General features: G+C 36.5%; 1 protein-coding gene across 1 annotated transcript; it reads left to right on the top strand.

The window, feature by feature from the left end:
* Positions 1 to 383: 383 nt before the first annotated feature.
* Positions 384 to 8974, top strand: LOC103689940 (pancreatic alpha-amylase-like). Its single transcript, NM_001402073.1, has 10 exons — positions 384 to 568; positions 901 to 1047; positions 1802 to 1990; positions 2685 to 2915; positions 4538 to 4671; positions 5312 to 5434; positions 5527 to 5626; positions 6763 to 6881; positions 6989 to 7114; positions 8753 to 8974. The coding sequence occupies exons 1-10, from the start codon at positions 401 to 403 to the stop codon at positions 8940 to 8942; spliced, it is 1527 nt and encodes a 508-aa protein (NP_001389002.1). The 5' UTR covers positions 384 to 400; the 3' UTR covers positions 8943 to 8974.
* Positions 8975 to 27894: the final 18920 nt, after the last annotated feature.

Below are 27894 nucleotides of genomic sequence, written 5' to 3'. Positions count from 1 at the left end.
CAATGAAAATATTGAAACAAAAATTCTTAAGTGGGAGAACAAAAAGAAATGAATTGATAATCCCATTTCTATCTGATATGGTGCAGTACAAAGTTTTAGAAATGAAAATTCTCAGATACATTTTTTATTTCAGTTGAAATTCTCATTGTACTTGTTGGTAAAGATCATAAACAAATACTATCTAATATCACTCAATTAATTATTGATATTTGAAAGAATCAAGTTTATTTTCCATGAGAGTTTCTGAAGAACCTTCAGCTGTGCACATCAATATTCCTAATCTCTTTCAAATGAGAGATTGCACTTTAAATATTTACTCATGAAAATTTACGTTGGAGAATGTACTTTTTGCAGAAATATAAATAGTTGCTAGAGAGAACACTGACAACTTCAAAGCAAAATGAAGTTTGTTCTGCTGCTTTCCCTCATTGGGTTCTGCTGGGCTCAATATGACCCACACACTGCGGATGGGAGGACTGCTATTGTCCACCTGTTCGAGTGGCGCTGGGCTGATATTGCCAAGGAATGTGAGCGGTACTTAGCACCTAAGGGATTTGGAGGGGTGCAGGTAAGATAATCTCACAAATTAAATGCAGAGCTTACTATGCCCATATAATATTCTAATCAAGACTAGTGACATTAGAGCACAACTTCATCTCACACATAACTTTGCTGAGAAAGGAAAAATTTTGGTAGTTCTGGAACCTTTAGACTTATTGTAGAATATCAGGAGGACCTCTGCAATGTCCGTCCATTATTTCTGGTGATTGTTAATCAACAAATGTGAGTGCTTATAGGTTGAGAAGTAATGTCTGATTAATTACAGCTTTCTACAAGATTTAGGTATGGTACATAAAGTGAGCCATAATCTGATACTAATTATAACTGTTATATTTGTAGGTCTCTCCACCCAATGAAAATATTATAATTAATAATCCATCAAGGCCTTGGTGGGAAAGATATCAACCAATCAGCTACAAAATTTGCTCAAGGTCTGGAAATGAAAATGAATTCAAAGACATGGTGACGAGGTGCAACAATGTTGGTGTAAGTGAAGACACATTTTCTTTAAAATGATTTCATACGAAATATTTCTATTTTGTGTCTAGTTATTTCTGTTAGATCAGGTTTTACATTTTTAAATTTTTCTTTATATATTATGTGTTATTGAGAATTCAGTTCTATCTTATTTGTCAGCTTTTGAAATCCTTGAATACATATGATTTGAAGTTGAAATAATAGTACTTATAAAGTAAAACTTTGACTTTTAAAAGCAAAGCTATTAGAATGTCCTAAACTCTTTCTATGGGCATTGATTCATATGTGAGGATTAAGTAATTTTTATGTGATTTCTCTTTCTAGCCACAATTCTTAGGCTTTCTTCCTCCATCATTATTTTAGGTGGTAAATCCTAGCTTTGTTCTATAATGAAGAGACATGTAACTTCCCTCTGGTTTTTAGTGACGTAGTGTATAGATGAAGCTAAGTTCTTTCTCTTTGTAACCCTGTAAAATGTCAAACACAATAGCGTTTCAAATTTATAACATTTCCTAGATCCTCAAAAATTGAACTTTTGTTTGTAGTTATGGTTGTTTCTGTTTCTTTCTCCTTGAGATCTCTATATTCTTTTTTACATAGTATGACTCTAGTTGGTTTTATTTCACAGAAGTTTTTCAATTGACTCACTATTCTAAAGTGAATCTACAAAGCAGTAAAGAAGTGTTTTAGAGCTTTGCTGTGAAAACTGTAAGGACACTATAGAGTTTTGAGTCTAACTGAAGTATGCACTTTTCTTCGTTAGGTCCGGATTTATGTGGATGCTGTCATTAATCACATGTGTGGCTCGGGCAATAGTGCAGGAACACACAGTACCTGTGGAAGTTACTTCAATCCTAATAACAGGGAATTCTCAGCAGTTCCATACTCTGCTTGGGATTTTAACGATAATAAATGTAATGGAGAAATTAATAACTACAATGATGCCAATCAGGTAATAAGAGATAGTGATGGAAATAAAGAACTGTCTATGCTTCTACATATGCACAGAAATTTATAAAATGCCACTGCACATAGAAAGAAAAGAATATTACTAAGGCAGAATGATGAAAAATAGAAAAGAAAAAAGTCCTATTTTTATATTTTTTGTAAGGATACACTCAAGTCAATGATAAAGGTAGGAGTGTTCTCTCAATTTTTTTTTTAAATTAAAAACTTGGTTTTATCAATTATATAAACATGATAAAATGGAAAACATAAGAAGTACAAATATATGTAGAAACATCCTTCAAACACTGAACAGTTTCAATTTTGTAGCAGTGTACTTAATATGAGCAACTTCTTGGCTTTGATTTTTGACCTATGTAAAATAAAGAGAAAAGAGGGAAGAGTAAAAGAGAAATGGAGAAGAAGATGTGGAGAGAAGGAGAGACAGAGAAAGAGAGGAATAAAAAGGCGGATCAGGAACAAGAATGAACCAACTAAAATGCTCACTTATTTAAATCTCTGATGTTTTCTATAGTTACAAAAAATTTAGTCTGGTCCACATTAGATCATCAACACATTTCATATCCCAATCAAAACCCATATAAAATTTGCTATTGATAAATGTGTGAATGACTGAATGAAGAAATGCACCCTCAGACAGAAATGACTTTTTATAAATCAACCCTGCTTTGCTCCAACAGGTCAGAAATTGTCGTCTGTCTGGCCTTCTGGATCTTGCACTCGATAAAGATTATGTTCGAACCAAGGTGGCTGACTATATGAACAATCTCATTGACATTGGTGTAGCAGGGTTCAGACTTGATGCTGCTAAGCACATGTGGCCTGGAGACATAAAGGCAGTTTTGGACAAACTACATAATCTAAATACAAAATGGTTCTCCCAAGGAAGCAGACCTTTCATTTTCCAAGAGGTACAACTTTATATAGGATTTTTTTTAAGTTTTGATATTATACTTTAATTACAACATTTCTTCCCTCCATTTCCTACCTCTAAATACTTTCATGTACATTTCCAGACTTTCCTTCAGGATCAAGGTCTCTGTGTTTTTACTTACTCTTATTATATATGTATATGTTTACAAGTGTGTGTATATGTTTATATGTATGTATGTATGAATATGAACACACACATATATATTATATATATATATAATGTCAGACACATAATACTGATAAAGTTCACAGTATTTCATATGTAAGTAATTCAGCTCCAATATTCCTCCCCATATGTTCATTTTCAAGGTTGACATGTTGGTATTGCACAAACAATTGTGTTCTTTCCTCAGGAAGACTCCATGTACCCAGCTTTCCTTGGATTTCTATAGATCTTTGCATAGGATTTAAAGTCCCATGGGATTTTCATAAATGTATTCATTTTGTAAGCCAGATAGCATATTTTTCTATGCTTATAGTTAATAATGTATGTTAAGAACTCAGTCATGTTTAGTCTTATCATTACAAATGTTGTTAATCAGAAAGAACATATTAAATTCTTCATTTTAAATTTTATTTATTTACATTCAAATGTTGTCTCCCTTCCAGCTCTTACCTCCACAAACCCCTCATCCTATCTTCATCCTCTTTGCTCCTATGAGGGTGCTTCCCCACCTGCCCATCCTCTCAGCCTCACCACTCTAGCATCTCTGTACACTGGTACATGAAACCCCCACAGAATCAAAGACCTTCCCTTCCATTAAGTGTAGATAAATCAGTCCTCTGCTACATATGCGTCTGGAGCCATGGTCATTCCATGTGTACTCTTTGCTTGATGGTTTAGTCCCTGGGAGATCTGGGTGGGTCTGTTAAATGATATTGTTTTTCCTATAGGATTGCAATCCCCTTTAACGCCTTCAGTCCTTCCCTTAACTCTTCCTTTGGGGTCCCTGGGCTCAGTGTGATGGTGGGCTGTATTTGCATCTGTCTTAGTCAGGTGCTAGCAGAGCCTCTCAGAGGACAGCTATGCCTGGCTCCTGCCATCAAGCACTTGTTAAATCAGTAATAGTATTTCAAGGCAGTGCTAACTTCATTAACCTATCTCTTATATTCAAAGATATCATTTATAAGACAGAGAATTCATAATGCTTTTTGTCTAAAGCCAATCTTTCTGATTTCGAGTTTTGTCTCATGTTATCAGCATTGTAAGTGTTTAAGGCAAACAGATGTAGTCTTTTCTTTAGCAATAATATCACTTGAAGTATACTGAGGATGATGCCTTAGTATCTCTATTCCTAGGAAAAGATGATGAGTTTATAAGCGCTTCTAATGTTGAGAAGACAGCAAGTGTTACTAGTGAATTTTCCCTTCTGGCAGTCATCCTGAAGCATAAAAATGTGCCCTTTGTAATATCATTTGTAGTTTGGTTTCCTTCAAAATTTGATGTAAGGTTTATTAATAAAATCAGAATGTAAGTATATCAAAAGCCATTAGTAACATTTAAATAACAGAACTATTTTAAATAATTCTAAATGACATTATCTTTCAATAATGTGACAAAGATATATTTAAAATGACACTTGCCCCAATTCTCTCATAGGTCATTGATCTTGGTGGTGAAGCAATTAAAGGTAGTGAGTACTTTGGAAATGGCCGCGTGACAGAATTCAAGTATGGTGCAAAACTTGGCACAGTTATTCGCAAATGGAATGGAGAGAAGATGTCTTACTTAAAGTAAATTTATACCACTGCATCACCTGTTCTATCATATGTCTGTTGTCATTTGGCATCAATACGGCATATCTCCAAATATTCTAATTTAAGTTGTTGTTTATTAGTTAGGCTTAGTGTTCATTAACCCTCAATGAATCATATTTTTCATTTGAGACATCATCACCTGGTAGCTGCAGAAATCCAAAGTATCACTTAGTTAGTTTTGTCTGGTTGTGATGAGTACATTAGCTTCTAAGAAAACCCTACTAAAGATAGACTCATATCCCAGAAATAGTTAAACGCTGGAACAATCCCTATAATGTGGCCACAGTATGGAATATCATTTTGCTATATTAAAGCACTGAAAATTTTGAAAGTTTGTAATTTAAATGCAAGCTTTCATCCTATAATAAGTAACATGGATGTCTCAATTCTCAAGTGCATAAACTTACAATACAAAAAAATCTAAAGGATAAATTTAGAACAAAATGTTATGTACTAAGACCTAAAAGTGGGTAAAATCCCGTGTATATTATCGTAGAAAATTATTTATATGCATATCATATAAAATACTTCTTATGAAATTATCATTGATTTAGATAGTTGTGGATGCCATGTTTAATGTTATTGTGAAAAACATAATGTGTTTTTTAAAATGCAGGAACTGGGGAGAAGGTTGGGGTTTTGTGCCTACTGACAGAGCCCTTGTGTTTGTGGACAACCATGACAATCAGCGAGGACATGGTGCTGGAGGAGCATCCATCCTGACATTCTGGGATGCTAGGTAGGACTATGTTCACTGCTGCTGTGGGGGCTGCATTTAGTGAGAATGATGTATTATTTACTTCTGCTGTAATATTATTTTGAAACTTTCAGAATGTATAAAATGGCAGTTGGATTTATGTTGGCTCATCCTTATGGATTCACCAGAGTAATGTCAAGTTACCGATGGGCAAGAAATTTCCAGAATGGAAAAGTAAGTCTTAGAGTTACTCAAAGCATTTTATAATCTAGAAGAGGGAGTGATTTTATTTTAAATTCATATGAAGCTACAGCATATGAAAATTATTATTAAGTGTTTATTCACTAGAGCTTTCTGAAGGAAGGATGATGAAGTACTAGGTAGTCAAAGTGAAATGTTGACATACTAACATATGCAGAATGAAAATAGTTACTCCTAATAAAGCCCTGACTCACAGATTTAAAAAAGAATTGTGACTGTTAACAACATCTGAAAATACTTTTATTTTTTCCTGTGCAATTAGAAATCATCTGATTTGAGGGTGATTAAGAAAATTATAATGGATAGGCACTTATGACAATCACAGTACAGTGATTTGATGAAGAGTATCATGGATGCCTCGAATTATATCCAGTATGTATTTGTTCATTAGCTGCATGCATTTAAACAATTTCAGAATTCAAGTAAGTAATGAGACTATCAGGCATCTTATAGGCTATGTGAAATATCATATCTAAGTGGAAATTATTAGCCTTATAGTGACACATCAAATATATACAAAAATTTTACTTTTGTATAAATTATGAAATACTTTTTTATTTTCTTTGAATGTAATCCCTTTGTTGTGTAGTGAAATTTATTGTCTTTTTGAAGTGCTTTCATGAGTAGAATTGTCTTTTCTCGAGGTATATTCAAATACTTAGACATCATAAGAAGCTCACTTATACTTTGATTCACTTAATGAAGTTTATATTATATATTATATAAGGCAAATTTTATAAGCTATTAGTAAGAAATCAACAAACATTAACTTAAAAATTGTTATATTAAAAGCATTTTCATAGATGATTTTAATTTTATAGTAGTAAAGAACTGTTTCTCTTTTATGCATACACTGAAGCAGATTCTTGTAACATATAGTGATGGAAATATTTCAGGGAATAACTGGAGTCTGTTCTAATATGGTTGTAGAGAACCTCAATTTGCACAGAAGAACTCAGTGAAGATCTCTGAAAACAATGAAGTACTTAGATAATAATTACCCACTTCAGAGACAGAATTAGCATGGTGGGCTTGGTTTTGACTTTCTGTAGTGGCAAGAATCAGGGAGCTACAGGCATTCAAATGATGTTATGCTTTTAATAATTAAGGATGTGAATGACTGGATTGGACCACCTAATAACAATGGAGTAACAAAAGAAGTGACCATTAATCCAGACACTACTTGTGGCAATGACTGGGTCTGTGAACATCGATGGCGTCAAATCAGGTGGGATGTCTCCTACAGATCTTGTCTAATAAAGAATTTGTTTAACCTTTCATTTTAAACTGTTGAATTAAAGGGTACCAGCATTTCATGAGATACTCTGTTTTTAGGAACATGGTTGCCTTCAGGAATGTAGTCAACGGTCAGCCTTTTGCAAACTGGTGGGATAATGGCAGCAACCAAGTGGCTTTTAGCAGAGGAAACAGAGGATTCATTGTCTTTAACAATGATGACTGGTAAGTGGATATTAATTTAAAAAGGATTGTATAATTTTGCACTCCAGGATGCTTTTTTTTTTTAAAAAAGAAGATTCATTTATTTTATGTGAGTACACTGTAGATGTCGGACACGTCAGAAGAGGGCATCAGATGGTTGTGAGCCACCATGTGGTTGCTGGGAATTGAACTCAAGACCTCTGGAAGATCAGTCAGTGCTCTTACCACTGAGCCATCTCTCTAGCCCTCCAGGATGGTTCTTTTCTTTCCCTGTTCATTTATATTTTTCATATGTGAAAAATCTTTCAGACAAAGATATTAAGCCACAAATAAATGTTCAGTGTACATAAGAAAAATGATATATGAATTCTTGTTTTTCCTCTGTGTTAATAAAATTTTATTTTTGTGATCTTTAACTACAGCTTACATGGCTTAACATGCATTCATATTTACAAGCTCTTTTGAAACATTTCACAAAGCATATCAAGAGTAAGCAACTTACATCTTAACATCATAAAACAATGTGTCATATTTGTATTGGAATACTTTCTCCAGTACCTTTGGTTATTACTTCTATATTTATCCATTCTACAGAGTCTGAATTCTGTACGTGTTTTAATTTATTTAAGGCATTGTGTACTTGCATGTGGTATATGAGTTTCTTCAAAAGTTTGCTTACTCTGCCTTTAAAAACTCAGTATTGTCTACTCACCTGTAAAACCTTGGAGTCTTCTCTTATGGCTTCTTCACCTGTAGAACACTAGGTCAGATACCAAGAGTGGTGCTCACAGCCTTTCATCTGAGAATAGAAAAAGCAGAAGTACCCATTTTGCTGCATATTTGAGTCCACCTTGATCTGCATAGTGAGTTTCAGTACAGCCATGACTATATATAGAGACCCTGTCTCACAAACAAAACAAAACAAAACACACAAACAAACAAACAAACAAAAATCAACGACAACAAAAATAATTCTAGCTTAGAGAATCTCTTTGGGAGCCAGTGAACTGTTTCAATTTAAAATCATCTTTCTATCTGGTTGATAATACTTTTCCAAAAAGCTCACTTCATTGACTACAAGAAAATTATTAAAGTATGTAAAACATTTTTCTGAAAGAGCACATGGTTGATAATTTAGTAGGAGAACTTGAATTATGTCATGTAGACAATTTCCTACTACACACTTATATGTATCCATAGAAATGTTAGATTATGTTTAATTCTAGGAAAAAAAATTGAGTCATCATGTAACAGAAGAAGTTTTGAAGAATTAATGCTATTGAAATTAAAATGAATTATCAGAGTGTTAGTCCAGCAGAGGACAGACTGGAAACAGTGACAGGCCTCATAGGAAGGCTTTAGTGTTGAGTTTCACTGTGTTCTCTGTGTTTCTCTGCATGGTCATTACAGGCCATAAAGCTAGCATACATTTAAAACAATGCCTTTGGTGTAGAGAATTGACTTATTCCCACTAGCACATATTTTTATATTTGGATTCTCTAACTGAGCTCTGAGTAGTCCTTGTTCTATAGGAAAAGACTGGGGCATTTATTATTTTGTGGATATATATATATATATATATATATATACATATATATATGTATATATTTATATATGTAATCTCTCTGCTTGAATATAAATTAAATACTATTTTTTCAGGGCTTTGTCAAGCACTCTACAGACTGGTCTTCCTGCTGGCACATACTGTGATGTCATTTCAGGAGATAAAGTCAATGGCAATTGCACTGGACTTAAAGTAAATGTTGGCAGTGATGGCAAAGCTCACTTCTCTATTAGTAACTCTGCTGAAGACCCATTCATTGCAATCCATGCCGACTCAAAGTTGTAAGAGTCAAATTAAAGAGATTTAGATTGAGCACCTATTGCGTGTGTTTCTTTTTCATATTACGTACTATATTTTTAATTTCTATTTTGTTGCTTTATTATCATGTGTGCTTGTGTGCTGTGTCTTCTGAGCACTGGAACGTATGTAGGATGTTTGAACAACCCTGTGCCATGGCATAACCTCTCTGCCTTTTCCCCTGAGCTGTGCTGATCGAACTGAATTCATCAGTTTTCCCTGGAAGGTCTGTTTATCTGCTGTCCTAAGTTGCTATCTCACATGTCCCTTAATTCTTGGTGTTTATTTCCTTGTGGTAATAATCATAAACAATAAACTTTAATAGGCACAAATCTTAAAAGAACACACATGGTATGCATTCAATGATAAGTGGATATTAGCCCAAAAGTTTGAATTACCCAAGATGCATTCCAAAGACCACAGGAAGCTCAAGAAGAAGGAAGACCAAATGCAGATGCTTCCACTCCTTCTTACAAGGGGAACAAAAATATTCATTGGCGGGGCTATGGAGGCAAAGTTTAGAGAGGAGACTGAAGGAATGGCCACTCAGTGCCTTCCTCACATGTGGCCCATATATATATATAGACACCAAAACTAGATAAGGTTGATGAAGCTAAGAAGTGCACACTGAAAGGGAACAGATATAGATCTCTCCCAAGAGACATAACCAGAGCATGTCAAATACAGAGGCGAATGCTAGCAGCAAATCACTGAACTGAGAATGGGATCCTCTTTGGGGGAATTAGAGGAAGGTTTGAAAGTGCTGAAGGGGCTTGCAGCCCCTTAAAAACAACAATGCTAACCAAACAGAGCTTCCAGGGACTAAGCCATACCGAAAGACTGTACATGAGCTGACCCAGGGCTCCAACTGCATATGTAGTAGAGAATACCCTTGTTGGGGCACCAGTGGAAGGGAAAGCCCTTGGTCGTGCCAAGGTTGGACCGTCAGTGCAGGGGAATGTTGGGGTAGTGGTTAGGGTGGGTGGAGAGGGGGTATCCTTATAAGGGATGTCACGGGGATAGGGGGCTTATGAACAGGAAACTAGGAAAGGGAATAATATTTGAGGAATAAATAAAGAAATATATACAATAAAATCACATATATTCATCAAATAATAACATTCTAGATATCCTAAGCATTAGGAGAAAGTTAAAATATTTTTCCTAATAAATTCTCAGATCCCTTAATCACCACTGACAAAGGTTTTACTTTATTATTAGTACACATTACTTCATGTATTCTTTTTCAAGTATGAATAATTACTTTTTTTATTAACTTGAGTATTTCTTATTTACATTTCGAATGTTATTCCCTTTCCTGGTTTCTGGCAAACATCACCCTAATCCCTCCCCCTCCCCTTCTTGATGGGTGTTCCCCTCCCCACATCCCCCTATTGCCGCCCTCCCCCCAACAATCACATTCACTGGGGGTTCAGTCTTAGCAGGACTCAGGGCTTTCTCTAACACTGGTGATCTTACTAGGATAATGAATAATTACTTTTAATACATTTACTTGACAATCTAATTTATTCATTAAACATGCCTTTGGCTACTTGTATATCCATCATTGTTCAATTTCATCCCATGACTCTTTTCTTTAAATTTATTTCATAATTAATTATCCCAGAAAAAAATTCCTCATTCCACAATACTTACCTGTGCTTCTTTGTTGGTCTGCTGCTATGAGTGGCCTGTGGCTCTTGTGACCTGGGAGTCCTCTTGTTCAGTAGGGTGCCTCTGCTGGGAATTTGGCAGTTTGCATGACCTCTGATGTTTCGGATACTGCTTTTGCCTTTGGGATACTGGGGTTTTAGGAACTGGCATGGCCTCTGGGATTCTGGGTAACTCATGATCTCTGGTAGAGCAAGGATATTCTTCCAGAGTTGTGGTCTGGGACATGGAGATGAGTGAAGGGTGTACTGTTGGGGCAAGTTGAAGGGACTCTGAGGAAATTTGTGGTCTGCCCTAGGACCTGCCTGGTGGTTCTCGATACCAGCATGTCCACTGGTAGAGCAGGGCGATTCTACTGGAATCATGGGTCAGGATATGAAGAACTGGAATGCTCTTACTTGTGCTGTGCTGTTACTGGATGTACTATGTTGCTGGCTCATATATACCTTATTTTTTAAAGTTTATTTTTCTTTTACTAATAGTCTTAAGTAATGAACTTGAATTGGTTGAAATAATAAAATGCATATGTAATTACATACATAAATCCAAAATTTACTATGCATTAGCAGAAATCAAATTTTTTTCCCAAGGAAATACTCAGAATTTTGGATGGCATCCTAGGAAACATTTTTTTTTACCATTAATATGTTTTCCTTCATGTTTGTAGGACAAAATATTTTCAATACAAATTCACTCAGTTATTAAACATGCTTTTGTTACTTTTAAACTTGTCATTGTTCAATTTCATCTGGTGGCCATTTTCTTTCTTTTTTAAAAAAAATATTATTTATTTCCTCTCTCTCTTTTTTAAAGATTTATTTATTTATTATATTTATATTACACTGTAGCTGTTCAGACACACCAGAAAAGGGCATCTGATCCCATTATAGATGGGAATAAGCCACCATGTGGTTGGATCCCATTACAAATGGTAAGAAGCCACCATGTAGTTGCTGGGATTTGAACTCAGGACCTTTGGAAGAGGAGTCAGTGCTCTCTTAACCACTGAGCCATCTCTCTAGCCACCTCTCTTCCTTTTTTTTTCTTTTGACATTCCAGATTTTATTCTCCTCCTGGTCCATCCTCTGAATGATCCACATCCCATACCCTTTCCCACAACCCCCGCTTTCCCGCCTCTCTCCATGAGGATGTCCCCATTCCACCTACCTTACTATACTTCTAAACTCCCTGGGCCGTCCAGTCTCTTATAGGTTAGTTGTATCTTCTCTGACTGAACACAGCGTCAGCATCCTCTGTTTTATTTGTGTTGGGCTCCTCATCTCAGCTGATGTATGCTGCCTGGGTGGGAATCTATTGTCTGAGGCATCCTGGGGTTCAGGTTAATTGAGACTTCTGGTCCTCCTACAGGATTGTCCTCCTCTCCAACTTCCTCCAGCTTTTTTTCTAATTCAACCAGAGGGGTTAGCAGCTTCTTTTCATTGGTTGGGTGCACATATCTGCTTCTGACTCTTTCACTTGCTCTTTTGGAGGGCAGTCTTGATAGGTCCCTTTTTGTGAATACACCATGGCCTGTAATGGTGTCAAGTCTTCGGGCCTCCTCTTCAGCTGGATCTTGCTTTGGGCTTATTGCTGAATCTTCTTTTCCAAGGCTTTTCTAGATTTCCCTCCTGCAGTTCTCTCAGACAGGAACAACAATGAGTCAGAGCTTTGACTGTGGGATGGCAACCCCATTCCTTACCTGATGCCCTGTCTTTCGCTTGAGGTGGGCTCTACAAGTTCTCTCTCATCACTGCAGTGCACTTCATCTAGGGTCCTTTGAGACCTGAGAGTCTCTCACCTTCCAGGTCTTTGGTATATTCTGGAGGGTGTTCCTAAACTCCTACCTCCCTAGGTTGCCTATTTCTATTCTTTCTGCTTGTCCTCAGGGCTTCAGCCTTTTTACCTCACCCATTATCCCATTTTCTTACAATTTGTCTTATAAATAGTTATTTCAAGAAAAAATAACTTTTTATTCAACAATACTAACAATACTAAAATATATTATATTTTGTAACCTATCTCATTACTCACTTCTTGGCATTTTTCGTTGGTATATAGAAGCATTTTAGTGTCATGAATTCCTGTTCTTACAGTATGAACAATTGCGACCACATTCAGAACACTTCCTTTTGTAAATAAGTTTAAGCATGTGTCCTGTCTATATACTGACACATTACTTGCCTGATTTGCCCCTCTCTGATGTCTTTTAGATTATCACTTTATAATTGCAATGCTTTATAGGCAGAGTATCTTATCTGTATACCTTCCTAAACATTCCTTCTGTTCACCAGCCTAAAATACTGCCTCTGGTCCTTGCATCTCTTGATCGCATTATAGTCAATACTCACACTATATGCCACTTTCAGGGTAAATTTTTCCCTATTTTCAGCTAGTTTAATACTGTTCACCTCTCTGATTCAAAAATTTGTTTTCTACAATCTCACAGAGTACTACCGGTGGCTGATTTTAGTGTATAATTTTTGTATTCACCAGGTTTTATTTCCTAAATGTGTGTTTTATGGAGGATCTAGAGCAGCAACCCCAGAACATTAATAGATGCCCTTTTGTGTTTTCCTTTTTATTGTAATATATTTTGTTTATAAAATATATTTTGTCACTATATATGTCCTCCCTGCCCAGATACTTCTCATCACTACACACCTATCTTTCTGTTTCTCCATTATTAGAAATAAATAATGATAATAATAATAATAAAATAATAATGATGATGATAATAATAGTAGTAGTAAGGAAAACAGAAAGGGAGAAAGGGGACCAAACAACCAAAAAACATAAGCAGTAAAAATAAGATAAAAACACCCAGCACAGGAAAGACATAGTGAAATAGATACATATACATTTATACACAAACAAGACCTATAATAGCAAAATTGGAAACCAATATATATATTATATCTATATATAATCTTTAAAGTAACAAAAGAAGCTTAAATAACCAGACCAGGCAGAACAAGACAAAAAGTACTCCAGAAGTGTTCTCCTTCTAGTGCTCTTATGATTCCATTATCTTTTTTATTCTTTTCTTTTTTCTTTTTTTCGGAGCTGGGGACAGAACCCAGGGAATTGTGCTCGCTAGGCAAGCGCTCTACTGCTGAGCTAAATCCCCAACCCTCCATTATCTTTTTAAACATATTGTTAGAGTCCTCTTCTAGTTTATCAGTTTCTTTTAAAGGAGTATTTATGTACTAGTTTTAGTAATTACAATTTAGTAATTATAATAATATCAAAATATCCTAGAATTATTTTTTGAAGTATTTACTGCTAAAGTTTGTTCCTTTGCTGTGTATTGTAATGACAAATACAGACCCCAAGGTCTGAGACAAGAGAATCTACACAAAAACACATGATGATCTTGCTTCTTTTTTTTTCCTCCATCTTTATTAACTTGGATATTTTTTATATACATTTCTTTTTTTTTTACTTATTGTTTTTCTTTTCTAAGAAGTTGAAATTAAGAAAGAGGAAACCAAAGACCTATAAGTATAAGGATAAAAGGCATTGAGAGGATAAATATACTGTTTTTTCCTGTTTTTAATCTTTATTAATTGAGTATTTCTTATTTACATTTTGATTGTTATTTCCAGGCCAACATCTCCCTAACCTGTCCCCCCCGCTTCTATATGGTTGTTCCCCATCCCATCCTCCCCCCATTACCACCCTCCCCACAACAATCCGATTCACTGGGGGTTCAGTCTTGGCAGGACCAAGGGCTTCCCCTTCCACTGGTGCTCTTACTAGGCTATTCATTGCTACCTATGAGGTTGGAGCCCAGGGTCAGTCCATGTATAGTCTTTGGGTAGTGGCTTAGTCCCTGGAAGCTCTGGTTGCTTGGCATTGCTGTTCATATGGGGTCTCGAGCCCCTTTAAGCTCTTTCAGACCTTTCTCTGATTCCTTCAACAGGGGTCCCATTCTCAGTTCAGTGGTTTGCTGCTGGCATTTGCCAAAGTATTTGCCATATACTGGCTGTGATTTTCAGGAGAGATATACATCCAGGTCCTGTCAGCCTGCACTTATTTGCTTCAACCATCTTTTTTTTTTTTTTTTTTTGATTTTTTTTTTTTATTAACTTGAGTATTTCTTATATACATTTCGAGTGTTATTCCCTTTCCCGGTTTCCAGGCAAACATCCCCCTCCCCCCTCCCCTTCCTTATGGGTGTTCCCCTCCCAACCCTCCCCCCATTGCCGCCCTCCCCCCATAGACTAGTTCACTGGGGGTTCAGTCTTAGCAGGACCCAGGGTTTCCCCTTCCACTGGTGCTCTTACTAGGATATTCATTGCTACCTATGGGGTCAGAGTCCAGGGTCAGTCCATGTATAGTCTTTAGGTAGTGGCTTAGTCCCTGGAAGCTCTGGTTGCTTGGCATTGTTGTACTTTTGGGGTCTCGAGCCCCTTCAAGCTCTTCCAGTTCTTTCTCTGATTCCTTCAATAGGGGACCTATTCTCAGTTCAGTGGTTTGCTGCTGGCATTCGCCTCTATATTTGCTGTATTCTGGCTGTGTCTCTCAGGAGCGATCTACATCCGGCTCCTGTCGGTCACTTCAACCATCTTATCTAGTTTGGTGGCTGTATATGTATACGCCACATGTGGGGCAGGCTCTGAATGGGTGTTCCTTATGCCTCTGTTCTAAACTTTGCCTCCCTATTCCCTCCCAAGGGTATTCTTGTTCCCCTTTTAAAGAAGGAGTGAAGCATTCACATTTTGGTCATTCTTGAGTTTCATGTGTTCTGTGCATCTAGGATAATTCAAGCATTTGGGCTAATAAACACTTATCAATGAATGCACAGCATGTGTGTTTTTCTGTGATTGGGTTACCTCACTTAAGATGATATTTTCCAGTTCCATCCATTTGCTATGAATTTCATAAAGTCATTGTTTTTGATAGCTGAGTAGTATTCCATTGTGTAGATGCATCACATTTTCTGTATCCTTGTATCCTTTTCTCTGCTGTGGGCATCTGGGTTCATTCCAGCTTCTGGTTATTATAAATAAGGCTGTTATGATCATAGTCGAGCATGTGTTTTTGTTATATGTTGGAGCATCTTTGGGTATATGCCCAAGAGAGGTATAGCTGGGTCCTCAGGTAGTTCAATGTCCAATATTCTGAGGAACCTCCAGACTGCTTTCCAGAATGGTTTTACCAGTCTGCAACCCCAGCATCAATGGAGGAGTTTTCCTCTTTCTCCACATCCTCTCCAGCATCTGCTGTCACCTGTATTTTTGATCTTAGCCATTCTCACTGGTGTGAGGTGAAATCTCAGGGTTGTTTTGATTTGCATTTCCCTTATGACTAAAGATGTTGAACATTTCTTTAGGTGTTTCTCAGCCATTCGGCATTCCTTGGCTGTGAATTCTTTGTTCTTGAACCCCATTTTTTTTGTTTTTGTTTTTTTTTTTTCTTTTCTTTTTTTCGGAGCTGGGGACCGAACCCAAGGCCTTGTGCTTGCTAGGCAAGCCCTCTACCACTGAGATAAATCCCCAACTGAACCCAATTTTTTAATAGTGTTATTTTTCTTCCTGCAGTCTAAGTGCTTGAGTTCTTTGTATATTATGATATAAGCCCTCTATCAGTTGTATGATTGGTAAAGACCTTTTCCCAATCTGTTGGTTGCCATTTTGTCCTAACAACAGTTTCCTTTGACTTCTAGATGCTTTGTAGTTTTATGAGATCCCATTTGGCGATTCTTGATGTTAGAGCATAAGCCATTGGTGTTTTGTTCAGGAAATTTTCTCCAGTGCCCATGTGTTCGAGATTTTCCCCACTTTTTCTTCTATTAGTTTGAGTGTATTTGGTTTGATGTGGAGGTTCTTGATTCCCTTGGACTTAAGCTTTGTACAGGGTGATAAGAATGGATCGATCTGCATTCTTCTACATGCTGACCTCCAGTTGAACCAGCACCATATGCTGAAAATGCTATCTTTTTTCCATTGGATGGTTTTGACTCCTTTGTCAAAAATCAAGTGACCATAGGTGTGTGGGTTCATTTCTGGTTCTTCAATTCTATTCCACTGTTCTATCTGTCTGTGTCTGTACCAATACCATGCAGTTTTTATCACTATTGCTCTGTAATACTGCTTGAGTCAGGGATAGTGATTCCTCCAGAAGTCCTTTTATTGTTGAGGATAGGTTTTTTTTTTTATTCCAGATGAATTTGCAAAATGTTCTGTCTAACTCTCTGAAGAATTGAATTGGTATTTTGATGGGGATTGCATTGAATCTGTAGATTGCTTTGGTAAGATGGCCATTTTTATTATATTAATCCTGCCAATCCATGAGCACAGGAGATCTTTCCATCTTCTGAGATATTCTTCAATTTCTTTCTTCATAGGCTTGAAGTTCTTATCATACAGATCTTTCACTTGTTTCGTTAAAATCACAGCAAGGTATTTTATATCATTTGGTACTATTATGAATGGTGTCGTTTCCCTAATTTCTTCTTGGTTTGTTTCTATTTTGTGTAGAGGAAGGCTACTGATTCATTTGAGTTAATTTTATACCCAGCCACTTTATTGAAGTTGTTTATCAGCTTTAGTATTTCTCTGGTGGAACTTTTGGGATCACTTACGTATACAATCATATTGTCTGCCAATAGTGATATTTTCACTTCTTCCTTTCCAGTTTTTATCCCTTTGATCTCCTTTTGTTGTCTTATTGCTCTGGCTAGGACTTCAAGGACTATATTGAATAAGTAGGGAGAGAGTGCACAGCCTTGTGTAGTCCCTGATTTAGTGAGATTCCTTCAAGTTTCTCTCCATTTAGTTTAATATTAGCTACTGGTTTGCTGTATATGGCTTTTACTATGTTTATGTATGTGCCTTGAATTCCTGTTCTTTCCAGGACTTTTATCGTGAAAGGGTGTTGAATTTTGTCAAATGCTTTCTCTGCATCTAATGAAATGATCATATGCTTTTGTTCTTTGAGTTTGTTAATATAGTGGATTATTAATTCATTTCCGTATATTAATCCATCCCTGCATCCCTGGAATGAAGTCTACTTGATCATGATGGATGATTGTTTTGATGAGCTCTTGGTTTCGGTTTGCAAGAATTATCTTGCAAGAGTATCTTTGCATCAATATTCATAAGGGAAATTGCTTCTTAATTTAAACGTATTGGTTGAATATAGATGCGGCCAACCTTTATCTGAGTGGGAGGGAGGTAGGTGAGGTTTTGGTTCCCAGTCTTGAGGTCTGAGTCAGGACCATGAGATGGAAGGACAGGGAGGGAGGGCTGATAGAGAAGACACATGGAATATGGGTTAGGTTAATATGAAAACATGGCCATGAGGGATGGCCAATTAGAGTTAAGAACAGACCAGATGGAACACAGCAAGGTATAAGTGGAAATCATTGAAAGGAAACATATTAATAGCTTAGAAGGCAGAGATATACCCAGCTCTAGTGGTGAGTATAGGGTTATTATAAATGTAAAGGTTATGTGTTTTCTATCTGGGAACTGAATAATCAAAGGGAGGGTAGAAACCCCTGATTGAGGTCAAATATTTGCTACAACAATTTACTTTATAAAACCAGTGCTAAATGTAAAATTTGCTGTTTAAGCATATACCACTTGTGTATTTTTACATCTTAAATTCCACAGAAGTTAAATAGAATAAACATGACTATAAGTAACTAAAAAATGATACTTAAAAAAAACACAATGTATTAATGATAGTTTTATTAATGTAGAATACGTTTTGAGGGAAGGTAAAAAATATTTTCTCAAAGAGAAGCATGTCAACTGGACGTTCAATACCATAGTTAGCTCTGAAAACATACACAGAATTAACACTTTGTACACCCTGTGTGTGTGTTTGTGTGTGTGTGTGTGTTTGACAGTGCTGACAATTCCATTTCTCACTGACCTGTATCCCCAAGTCTTCATATCTACCTTAAATATTTTTTTAATTTTCATTTAAGTTTAATTTGATACTTCAAACTCAGGGTAGCCCATAAAAGTTTGCTTTTCCTTACCCAGCATCCTTCTATAAGCAGTAGACATGATAAGAGACATCCCACTTACCAAATCCTTAAGTCACAGAGCATTCTTTATTTTTTCTAAAACTGTTCCCTTGAATTTTACCTAGCTCTCTATTCTGTAGGCAGTCTCCACTAAGTCTTTAACACTTTTCCTCTCCTCTGCATTCCTCTCTCCTCTCTCTTCCTTTTCTCTTTCCTTATTTTCCTTCTTTTACCCACCCCTCCCTTCTCTCCCTTTCTTCTTATTTCCCACTCCTATTATTTTGGTCAGGGTTCTCTACAAGAATGTAATAAATAGCAGATACTAAAAGATTTATTAGATTAGCTTATCTGATGCAGCTTTGATAGTGGAGCAGTGCCTGTCTTTATGCTGGAAAACCTGGGATATCTTAGCTGCTCTGTTCAGTCTCCTATTACTTCCAAATTGGCAATAAGTGTATTGAAGGAGTTTGAAAGGGCAATGGTCTTTATATCTTGTTGGAAGGCTCAGAAATCTAGGTTTGTTTGTTTGGGACACTGTCTCACTATGTAACCCTAGACATACTTGAACACAAAGAGATATGTCTGCCTCTGGATCCCAATTGCTTGGATTAAATGTGTGATCATATACTGAGAATTTAGGTTTTGATATCAGCACTAAATAGGATTAACAGCTAAAGCTGCACTGGCAGTTAAACAAACTCAAAACAAAAGAAGGGGAAGAAAAAGAAGAAGAAGAAGAAGAAGAAGAAGAAGAAGAAGAAGAAGAAGAAGAAGAAGAAGAAGGAGGAGGAGGAGGAGGAGGAGGAGGAGGAGGAGGAGGAGGAGGAGGAGGAGGAGGAGGAGGAGGAGGAGGAGGAGGAGGAGGAGGAGGAGAACCACAACACAACAACAACAACAACAACAACAAAACAACCAAAACCGGTCAAAATCAAAATACTTTTCTTGGACTTCCCTTGTATTTGGGCTAGTGTCAATGAAATATGCTCCATATTTAGGGTGGATTTTCCTATTTTAATTATTCTAATTAAGAAAAACCATCACAGTTCTGCCCACAATCCTTTACTGCTGAATTTCTTGTTGACATGAACATTAAGTAGACTTTTCCCTCCTCTATTTACTCCCCTCTCCTTCCCACTTAATCTCCTCCCAGGAGCTTATGTATTAGTAATATTTTTAAGTGTAAGGAGAGAAAAGCTTGGCCTTGTGGAGTCTTGTCGACTCAGTGAAGGGATATGTTAGAGAGATGAGGTGAGGCAGGTGGTTGGGTAGGGTAGCATCATCTTAGAGGCAAAGGGGAGGATGAATGCGATGTGGGGTTTCAAAGGGGAAACTGGGAAGGGGCACAAATTTGAAATGTAAATGAAAACCTGGGTCAGTAACATTGTAAGGAAATAAAGATCTACTTTTCTTCCAGCATAAGAACATAGAATCTATTTCATTTGTTTCAGACACTCTTCCTTCTTCCTTTTTGTACTGAGATAAAGTAGCTTCTGTCCAACAATATGTTATCATATAGTCATTAAGGGTTTCATTCACAATATTTTTCCCCTTTTGGGGGGGTTTGTTGACAGATTATATTAGCATGCCCAGGAGCACAGAATGTTCTATTTACATTGGGACAACTACAGACTTTTGGCTCAAAATGTGTCAATATTGTCAGAGATATTGTTGGCAGACTTGAAAAACTTTATCTTTGTTATTTTTCTCTAATCATCACATGACACTATGCAAAGCCTAAGTCCATATCATTTTTGGGGGGTGGTGGTATGACACAGTGGCATGTGAACAATAATTGATTTGAGGCAATTGTGCAGAATTCAATGTTAATTTGGAGAAACCATGTGTTATAAGAAGTGCAGCCATTAACACGTCTACCTTCTACATAGTATTACTTTCTAAAGCTTTAAAATATTGAAAAGTAAAGATGTTAAGAAAATGAAAGGACTCAACATTTAATGATGAATGCAAAAATATGCATCCACCTCCATCTGTGCCCAGAGCTGGGTCTGTCCCATGGCTATGTGTGCCCGGATCCTGCCCAGAGAGAGCTGGTCTCCCAGGAGTGCTCTCATTTTTAAGATCACAGTCTCCAGGACCACAGGAGGGACAAGCTCCAGTCAGAGATAGCAAGACCAACTAACACAAGAGATATCCAGATCGTGAGAGGCAAGCACAAAAATGTAAGCAACAGAAACCAAGACAATGTGTCATCATTTGAACCCAGTTCTCCCACCACAGCTAGTCCTGTATATACCAACACACTGGACAATCAAGATTTGGATTTAAAATCACATCTCATGATGATGATACAGGAATTTAAGAAGGACATAAACAACTCCCTTAAAGAAATACAGGAGAACAGAGTAGAGAAAAAGTAGAAAGCCTTAAGAAGAAACATGAAAATCCCTTAAAGAATTATAGGAAAACACAACCAAATAGGTGAAGCTATCCAGGATCTATAAGTGGAAATAGAAACAATAGCAGAATGACAAAGAGAGACAGCCCTGGATAGAAAACCTAGGAAAGAGATCAGGAGTCATAGACACAAGCATCACCAACAGAATATAAGAGATAGAAAAGAGAATCTCAGGGACAGAAGATACAGAAAACATCGGCACAACCATCAAAGATAATGAGAAATGAAAAAATCTCCTAACTCAAAACATCCAGGAAATCCAGGACACAAGGAGAAGATCCAACCAAAGGATAATAGGTATAGAAGAGAGTCAAGATTCCCAACTTTAAGGGCCAGTAATTTCTTCAATAAAATAATAGAAGAAAACTTCAATAACATAAAGAAAGAAATGCCTGTGAACATACAAGCCTACAGAACTCCAAATAGATTGGACCAGAAAAGAAATTTCTCCAATCACATAATAGTCAAAACACTAAATAAACAAAACAAAGAGAAATATTAAAAGCAGTAAGGGAAAAAGGTCAATTAACATATAAAGGCAGACCTATCAGAATTCTTCCAGGTTTCTCAACAGAGACTATGAATGCTAGAAGATCCTGGACAGATGACATACAGACCCTAAGAGAACACAAATGCCAGCAAAATTCTCAGTTACCATAGATGGAGAAACCAAGGTGATCCATGAGAAAAACAAATTTACAGAATATCTTTACACAAATACAATCCTACAAAGGCTAATAGATGGAGAACTCCAAGACAAGGAGGAATACTACACCCTAGAAGTCCAGAAAGTAATTTTTTCCTCAACAAACCCTAAAAGAAGATAGCTACATAAACATAATTCCACCTCTAACAAAATAACAGGAACAACAATCACTATTCCTTAATAACTCAACATCAATGAATTCAGTTCCCCAATAAAAAGACCTAGACTACCAATCATACATCTGATGGAAGGCTAATATGTAATATATACAGAAAACACAAGAAGTTAGACTCCAGAGAACCAAATAATCCTATCAAAATTGTACAGAGCTAAATAAAGAATTCTCAATGGAGGAATATCTAATGGCCAAGAAGTGTCTAAGCAAATGTTCACCATCCTTAGTCATCAGGGAAATGCAAATCAAAACAACCCTGTTATTCCACCTCACAACAATCAGAACGGCTAAGTTCAAAAACTTAGGTGATAGCAGATGTTGGTGAGGATGTGGAGAAAATGAAATACTCCTCCACTGTTGGTGAGATCTCAACCTGGTACAGCCACTTCAAAAAAAATTGGTGGTTTCTCAGAAAATTGGACATAGTGCTACCTGAGGACCCAGTTATACGACCACTGGCCATATACTCAAAAGATGTTCTAATATATAAAAGGAACATACTCCACTGTTCATAGCAGCTTTATTTATAATAGCCAGAAGTTGGAAAGAATCCAGATGTCCCTCAACAGAGGAATGGATACAGAAATTGTGGCACATTTACTCAATGGAGTACTACACAGCTACTAAAAAAATGACTTCAGGAAATTTTGAGGCAAATGGATGGGACTAGAAAATATCATCCTGAGTGAGGTCACCCAATCATAAAAGAACACACATGGTATGGTATGCTCTCACTGATAAGTGAATATTAGCCCAAAATCTTATTTACAATACCCAAGAAGCAATTCACAGATCATATGAAGCTCAAGAAGAAAGACCAAAATTTGGACACAAAAGTTCTTAGAAGAGAGAACAAAATACGCACTGGAGGAAATACAGGGACAAAGAATGAAGTAGAGACTGAAGGAAAGGTCATCCAGACTGCCCCACCTGGGGACCTATCCCATATGCAGCCACCATACCCAGTCACTATTGCTTATGCCAATAAGTGCTTGCTTTCAGCCTGATATGGATGTCTCCTGAGAGGCTCTGCTAGAGCCTTACTGATGCCTGCAGCTAACCATCAGACTAAGTATGGGCAGTCCTTTGTAGGAGTTAGAGAAAGGAATGAAGTAGTTGATGGGGCTTGCAATATCACAGGAAAAACTATAATATCAACCAGACTCCCTAGAGCTCCCAGGGACTAAACCACCAAACAAAGAGTACACATGGAGAGACCCATGGGTCTAACCACATATGTAGCAGAGGATGGCATTGTCTAGCATTAATTGAGGAAAGGCCCTTGGTCCTGTGAAGACTTGATTTCCCATTGTAGATGAACGCCATGGTGTTGAGGTGGGAGTTGGTGGGTGGGAGTGGGAACATCCTCATAGAAGGAGGGGAGGGAGAACAGGAGGGGGGAATCGGGAAATGGGATATCATTTGAAATGTAAACACATGAACTATCCAAAAAAACTATCCAAAAAAATTTCAGACTGTAAAAACTAAAAGTAATCACAAATGAATAAAATACCTTAAAAATAAATAGGAAAAATGTAACAGGTTAACACATATGAGGGCAATTAATAAAATCATTCTGCCAATGGTCTTTTTACAGCCTAGAATCCTTGCCTTCTTTTTTACCTAAGGTATGGCCTATTATAGTGATTGATTTAAAAGATTGCCCTTTCAAAGTCTATCCAGGGACAAGCCCAACCTGGGTTCCATCACATAAGCAGGCACCAAACCCTGACACTATTACTGATGCCATGTTTTGCTCGCTGACAGGAGCCTAGCATGGCTGTCCTCTGAGAGACTCCACTAGCAGCTGACAGAGACAGATGAACATACTGACAGTCAACTTTTGGGATGTGCTCAGGGACCTCTATGGAAAATTAGGGGACAGTCTGAAGGAGCTAAAAGGGATTCCAATCCTATTGGAATAACTACAGAATCAATCAACTCAGACCTCTTACTTAACCCAGAACCCTCAGAGCTCCCAGAGTTTAAGCCACCAACCAAAGAACATGAATGGTCTGTTCCATGGCCCCTGCTACAGAGGTAGCAGAGAACTGCCTTGTCTGGTGTCAGTCGGAAAGGATGTACCTAATCCTGTAGAAACTTGATGCCCCAGGGAAGGGGAATGCTAGTGGGGTGAGGTGGAAATTGGGTGGGTGTCTTAGGAGGCAGAAGCAAAGGGGAGGGTGTATGAGGTGAAGAACTGATGGAGGGGGGACCAGGAGTGGAGGCAACATTTAGAATGTAATTAAATAAAATAATAATAAAAATTGTATGCAAAAATGTAACAAATATTTTCATAATGTTTTAGTAAGACATATGTCTTATAAAGATAATTAACTATGAGTCTTCTCAGGCAATAAATGCAATGGGAAGAGCAGTGGTCAACATTGGTCAATGTTAGTTAACTCATTTGCATTTTTAAGGCCTTAGTATACAACAAAGGAAATGTCTACAAACAGAGAAACAATTGTGTAACCAATTTACACACACATATATGCAAATAGGAAGCTATAAAATACAAATAGTATTAAAGGTTACTATGTTTTACGTGTGTGTAATTAAATTTTTGTGATTTAACACAAATTTAGGTTTTAATGTTACTGTAGAATAACTACAGCTAGAGAAGCAGCACAAGTGACATTGCCAGAAATATGGAAAATAAAAATTTGAACAAGATACAGTGGTCAGCAGTTAGAGCTTCATCTCCACAATGTTCTACCTTCCTAAAAGACAAAATCATCTTGGGACCAAGTGCTCAAACACGTGAGCCTGTTAAGGACACTTCATAATTTTTATTTAGAACATAACATCTTAACTGCCATCCCATTTTCAGCACTGCTCTACCTTTCTTTCTTTGCACATTATTTAGTTTTTGATGCAGGTATTACTTCTACTGAGCTAGCCTGGACATGTGACACAATGGCAGGTAACTGCTCAGCTAACACAAATTTTCACATGAAAGGGACAACGAGATCTCTTCTTGTTGCCTGAAGTACAAGTTTTGCTTGTGATATAGCAGTTTCACAGATTCAAGAGATAAATCTCCCTACATCCCTGGAAAAACACTGATGAAAGTTCTACTTACTTTCCATTGACTGATAAAGCACTGTGCAGAGCAAGTTCAAACCCCATCTTGTAGAGTATGTAGGAAGAATCTCCCCATAGATATAGACACTAGGAAGCATTATTCTCTTGGCATAATAATTTTATTCACTCTCATAATTTCCATCTTTACTGCAGAACTCCATTATTGTTTGGTTTACTAATATGCATTATTTCTAATGTTTGTTCTCCATTGTCTGTGACTTTAAATCATTCACATGCTCTTCTAAAATGAAAAAAGAATGTAGTTTCTGAAGGGACTCTCATAAGAACTCATATGTAGGAGAAGTACCACAGCTAATAAATGACTGCTAAGAGAGGGACAATCAGACTTCTCCTTGAACAAGCTCCCTGATAGATTATCAAATGGTAAGTGTTTAGCACTAAATATTTATACACATGCAGATCATTATAATGCACACACACGTATGCAGTAAATAAGAAAGAAAACATCATGAATTAGAGAGATGGAACAGGGAGAAAGGGGTTGGAGGAGAGACAGGGTGGACTTGAAACGATGTAAATGAAGTATCTAAGACCTGGGTTCTCAAATGAAAGAAATAAATGTAAAAATAAATAAAATTACATTGTCGAAAAATTCTTAGGTCTTTAACAATTTTTTCATTTTTTTTATTTACTGAGTTAGGTGTAGCCACTCAACTTTTCAAACTTGACACCCTTTGTTCCTTTACATATCCCAACATCTAATGTACTATTTTGATTCCTTACAGTTTCGCCTACCCTGTTACAACTTTTTATATTTTTTCTTACTAAAAAGAAATGTCATCTTATATATTACTGAAATTTAAACCCATTATTAAAATAAATTATTTTATCAATTATCCATATCAATCTTATTTGTTTTTGAGTTATAAAGATTCTGAAGCAGTCTACTCATCATTTTCTCACAATAGTGACACCGTCCTGCACTTGGGTGCTGTTTGTTTCTTTGTATGGGCTGTGTCTCCTCTAAGACTTATTAATGCCTATAGAGCAGTTTTTATAGATTATAGTACAAATCATGTATACAAATGAACATTTATAATGGACAATTAAAATGTAGCAAAAATCCAACGTCAATGCTAATAATATAGTCTTAATTGACCTAGTGTATGAAATAGAATATGTCCTTTGCAGGTTCAAACAGTATGAAATAATTATTCCCTTCTATTAGTATACTAATATTAAAGGCAAAATGTAGCATGGGCTAACAGGGACTTCTGTTTAAGGTAACACTTCACAGCTAATTATTACTGCTGGCTCTTCTACTGGAAAGTCCAACTTCAGAACTGCAGTGTAATAAATAGACAACTGTAACAAAGAGACACCACAGTGTAAGCATGCATCCTTGGTTATTTACTACAAGAGCATGGTTGATTTCCTCAGTTCTTCTGGTACATAGGATTTTTTATGTGTATGGATTTTTTTACAAGGATTAGATTTGATGGTATCACGCAATTTCTCCTTTCCTGTTCATTTCTGTAATAATGAGGGCATCATTCATTTCAACATCTTGGCACATAACTGGATTTTAGAACAGACTTTTGATCCCTTTAAATTTGCTCACAGAACATATTATTGTAATTGTAATATTATTGTCTACTCCTCATAGATTCTGGGCAGATTTCTGTTCTGGAAGGCTGCATGTTGACCTTACTTACTGACCTCACCTGATTTTGTCTTCCCCTCTTTTTATGCATGCTTTAGCTCTATTGACATCTCTGTTGTTATTGATGTCTCTCCAATATTCTAAGGTCACATAAGTTGTAGGCTTTACTCTGCCATGGTTTTGCTTTTCTCATCTTCATAGCATCTTTTGCCTTTAATCATCCAAACCAGGGGCAAGGTCACTTCCTTAGTGAAGTATTCTCTGAACAATGTGTTGGAAAGATGCCTATGTTGGATTCAACTGACTTACTATATTATCATTTATAAATTTCATTTATTTTTATGCTCCCGTAAATTATGTTATTAATACTGTTAATGCTTTAATTATAATCATGAGCAAACTTACTTTTCTTTCCAGTAACTTCAACTCCAGTTTTTTTCATCAGTGTACCCCAACAGTCAGTGCTTGGTAAACTTGGACACTAACTCATCACTTGCTGAACGGAAGGAGGATATTGCTTCTTGACCTATAGTATAATTTTCTTTCATAGGATTTTACATACATTGTGAAAGGCAGTGACTCTATTTTATATGAAGTATTATGTCTGGAAGAAAAGATGTGTGGCTAAGGAGAAAAACTAACACACTCACAATGAACTATACTGCTTTGAGCACTGAAGTTTCAGTCTATGGATTCATCAAAGAGAAATGCATACTTCACAATTCCAGAGGCATTGAAATTTAAAGTTATCCCCTGTGTATAATTGTTTATCTATTTATCTATTTATTTATAGTACTTTCTATAAATTGGGGACTTGCACAAAATCTTAACTTTTTAATTCTCTTGTTACTGAAATAGTAGGTTCATGCCATAATACTTTTCAGCTTAATAAAATTCAATGAAAATATTGAAACAAAAATTCTTAAGTGGGAGAACAAAAAGAAATGAATTGATAATCCCATTTCTATCTGATATGGTGCAGTACAAAGTTTTAGAAATGAAAATTCTCAGATACATTTTTTATTTCAGTTGAAATTCTCATTGTACTTGTTGGTAAAGATCATAAACAAATACTATCTAATATCACTCAATTAATTATTGATATTTGAAAGAATCAAGTTTATTTTCCATGAGAGTTTCTGAAGAACCTTCAGCTGTGCACATCAATACTCCTAATCTCTTTCAAATGAGAGATTGCACTTTAAATATTTACTCATGAAAATTTACGTTGGAGAATGTACTTTTTGCAGAAATATAAATAGTTGCTAGAGAGAACACTG

Source organism: Rattus norvegicus, chromosome 2 (genome assembly GCF_036323735.1).
Source record: "Rattus norvegicus strain BN/NHsdMcwi chromosome 2, GRCr8, whole genome shotgun sequence".
Classification (NCBI taxonomy): Eukaryota; Metazoa; Chordata; class Mammalia; order Rodentia; family Muridae; genus Rattus; species Rattus norvegicus.
This window is presented reverse-complemented; position numbering and strand designations above follow the sequence as displayed.

Bases quoted from the DNA above. Each gene is read 5' to 3' on its own strand.
- LOC103689940 (NM_001402073.1), top strand. From the start codon at position 401: ATGAAGTTTGTTCTGCTGCTTTCCCTCATTGGGTTCTGCTGGGCTCAA. The intron at 1,048-1,801 runs GTAAGTGAAGAC...TTTCTTCGTTAG, and splicing joins CGAGGTGCAACAATGTTGGT to GTCCGGATTTATGTGGATGC. The intron at 5,627-6,762 runs GTAAGTCTTAGA...TTAATAATTAAG, and splicing joins GAAATTTCCAGAATGGAAAA to GATGTGAATGACTGGATTGG.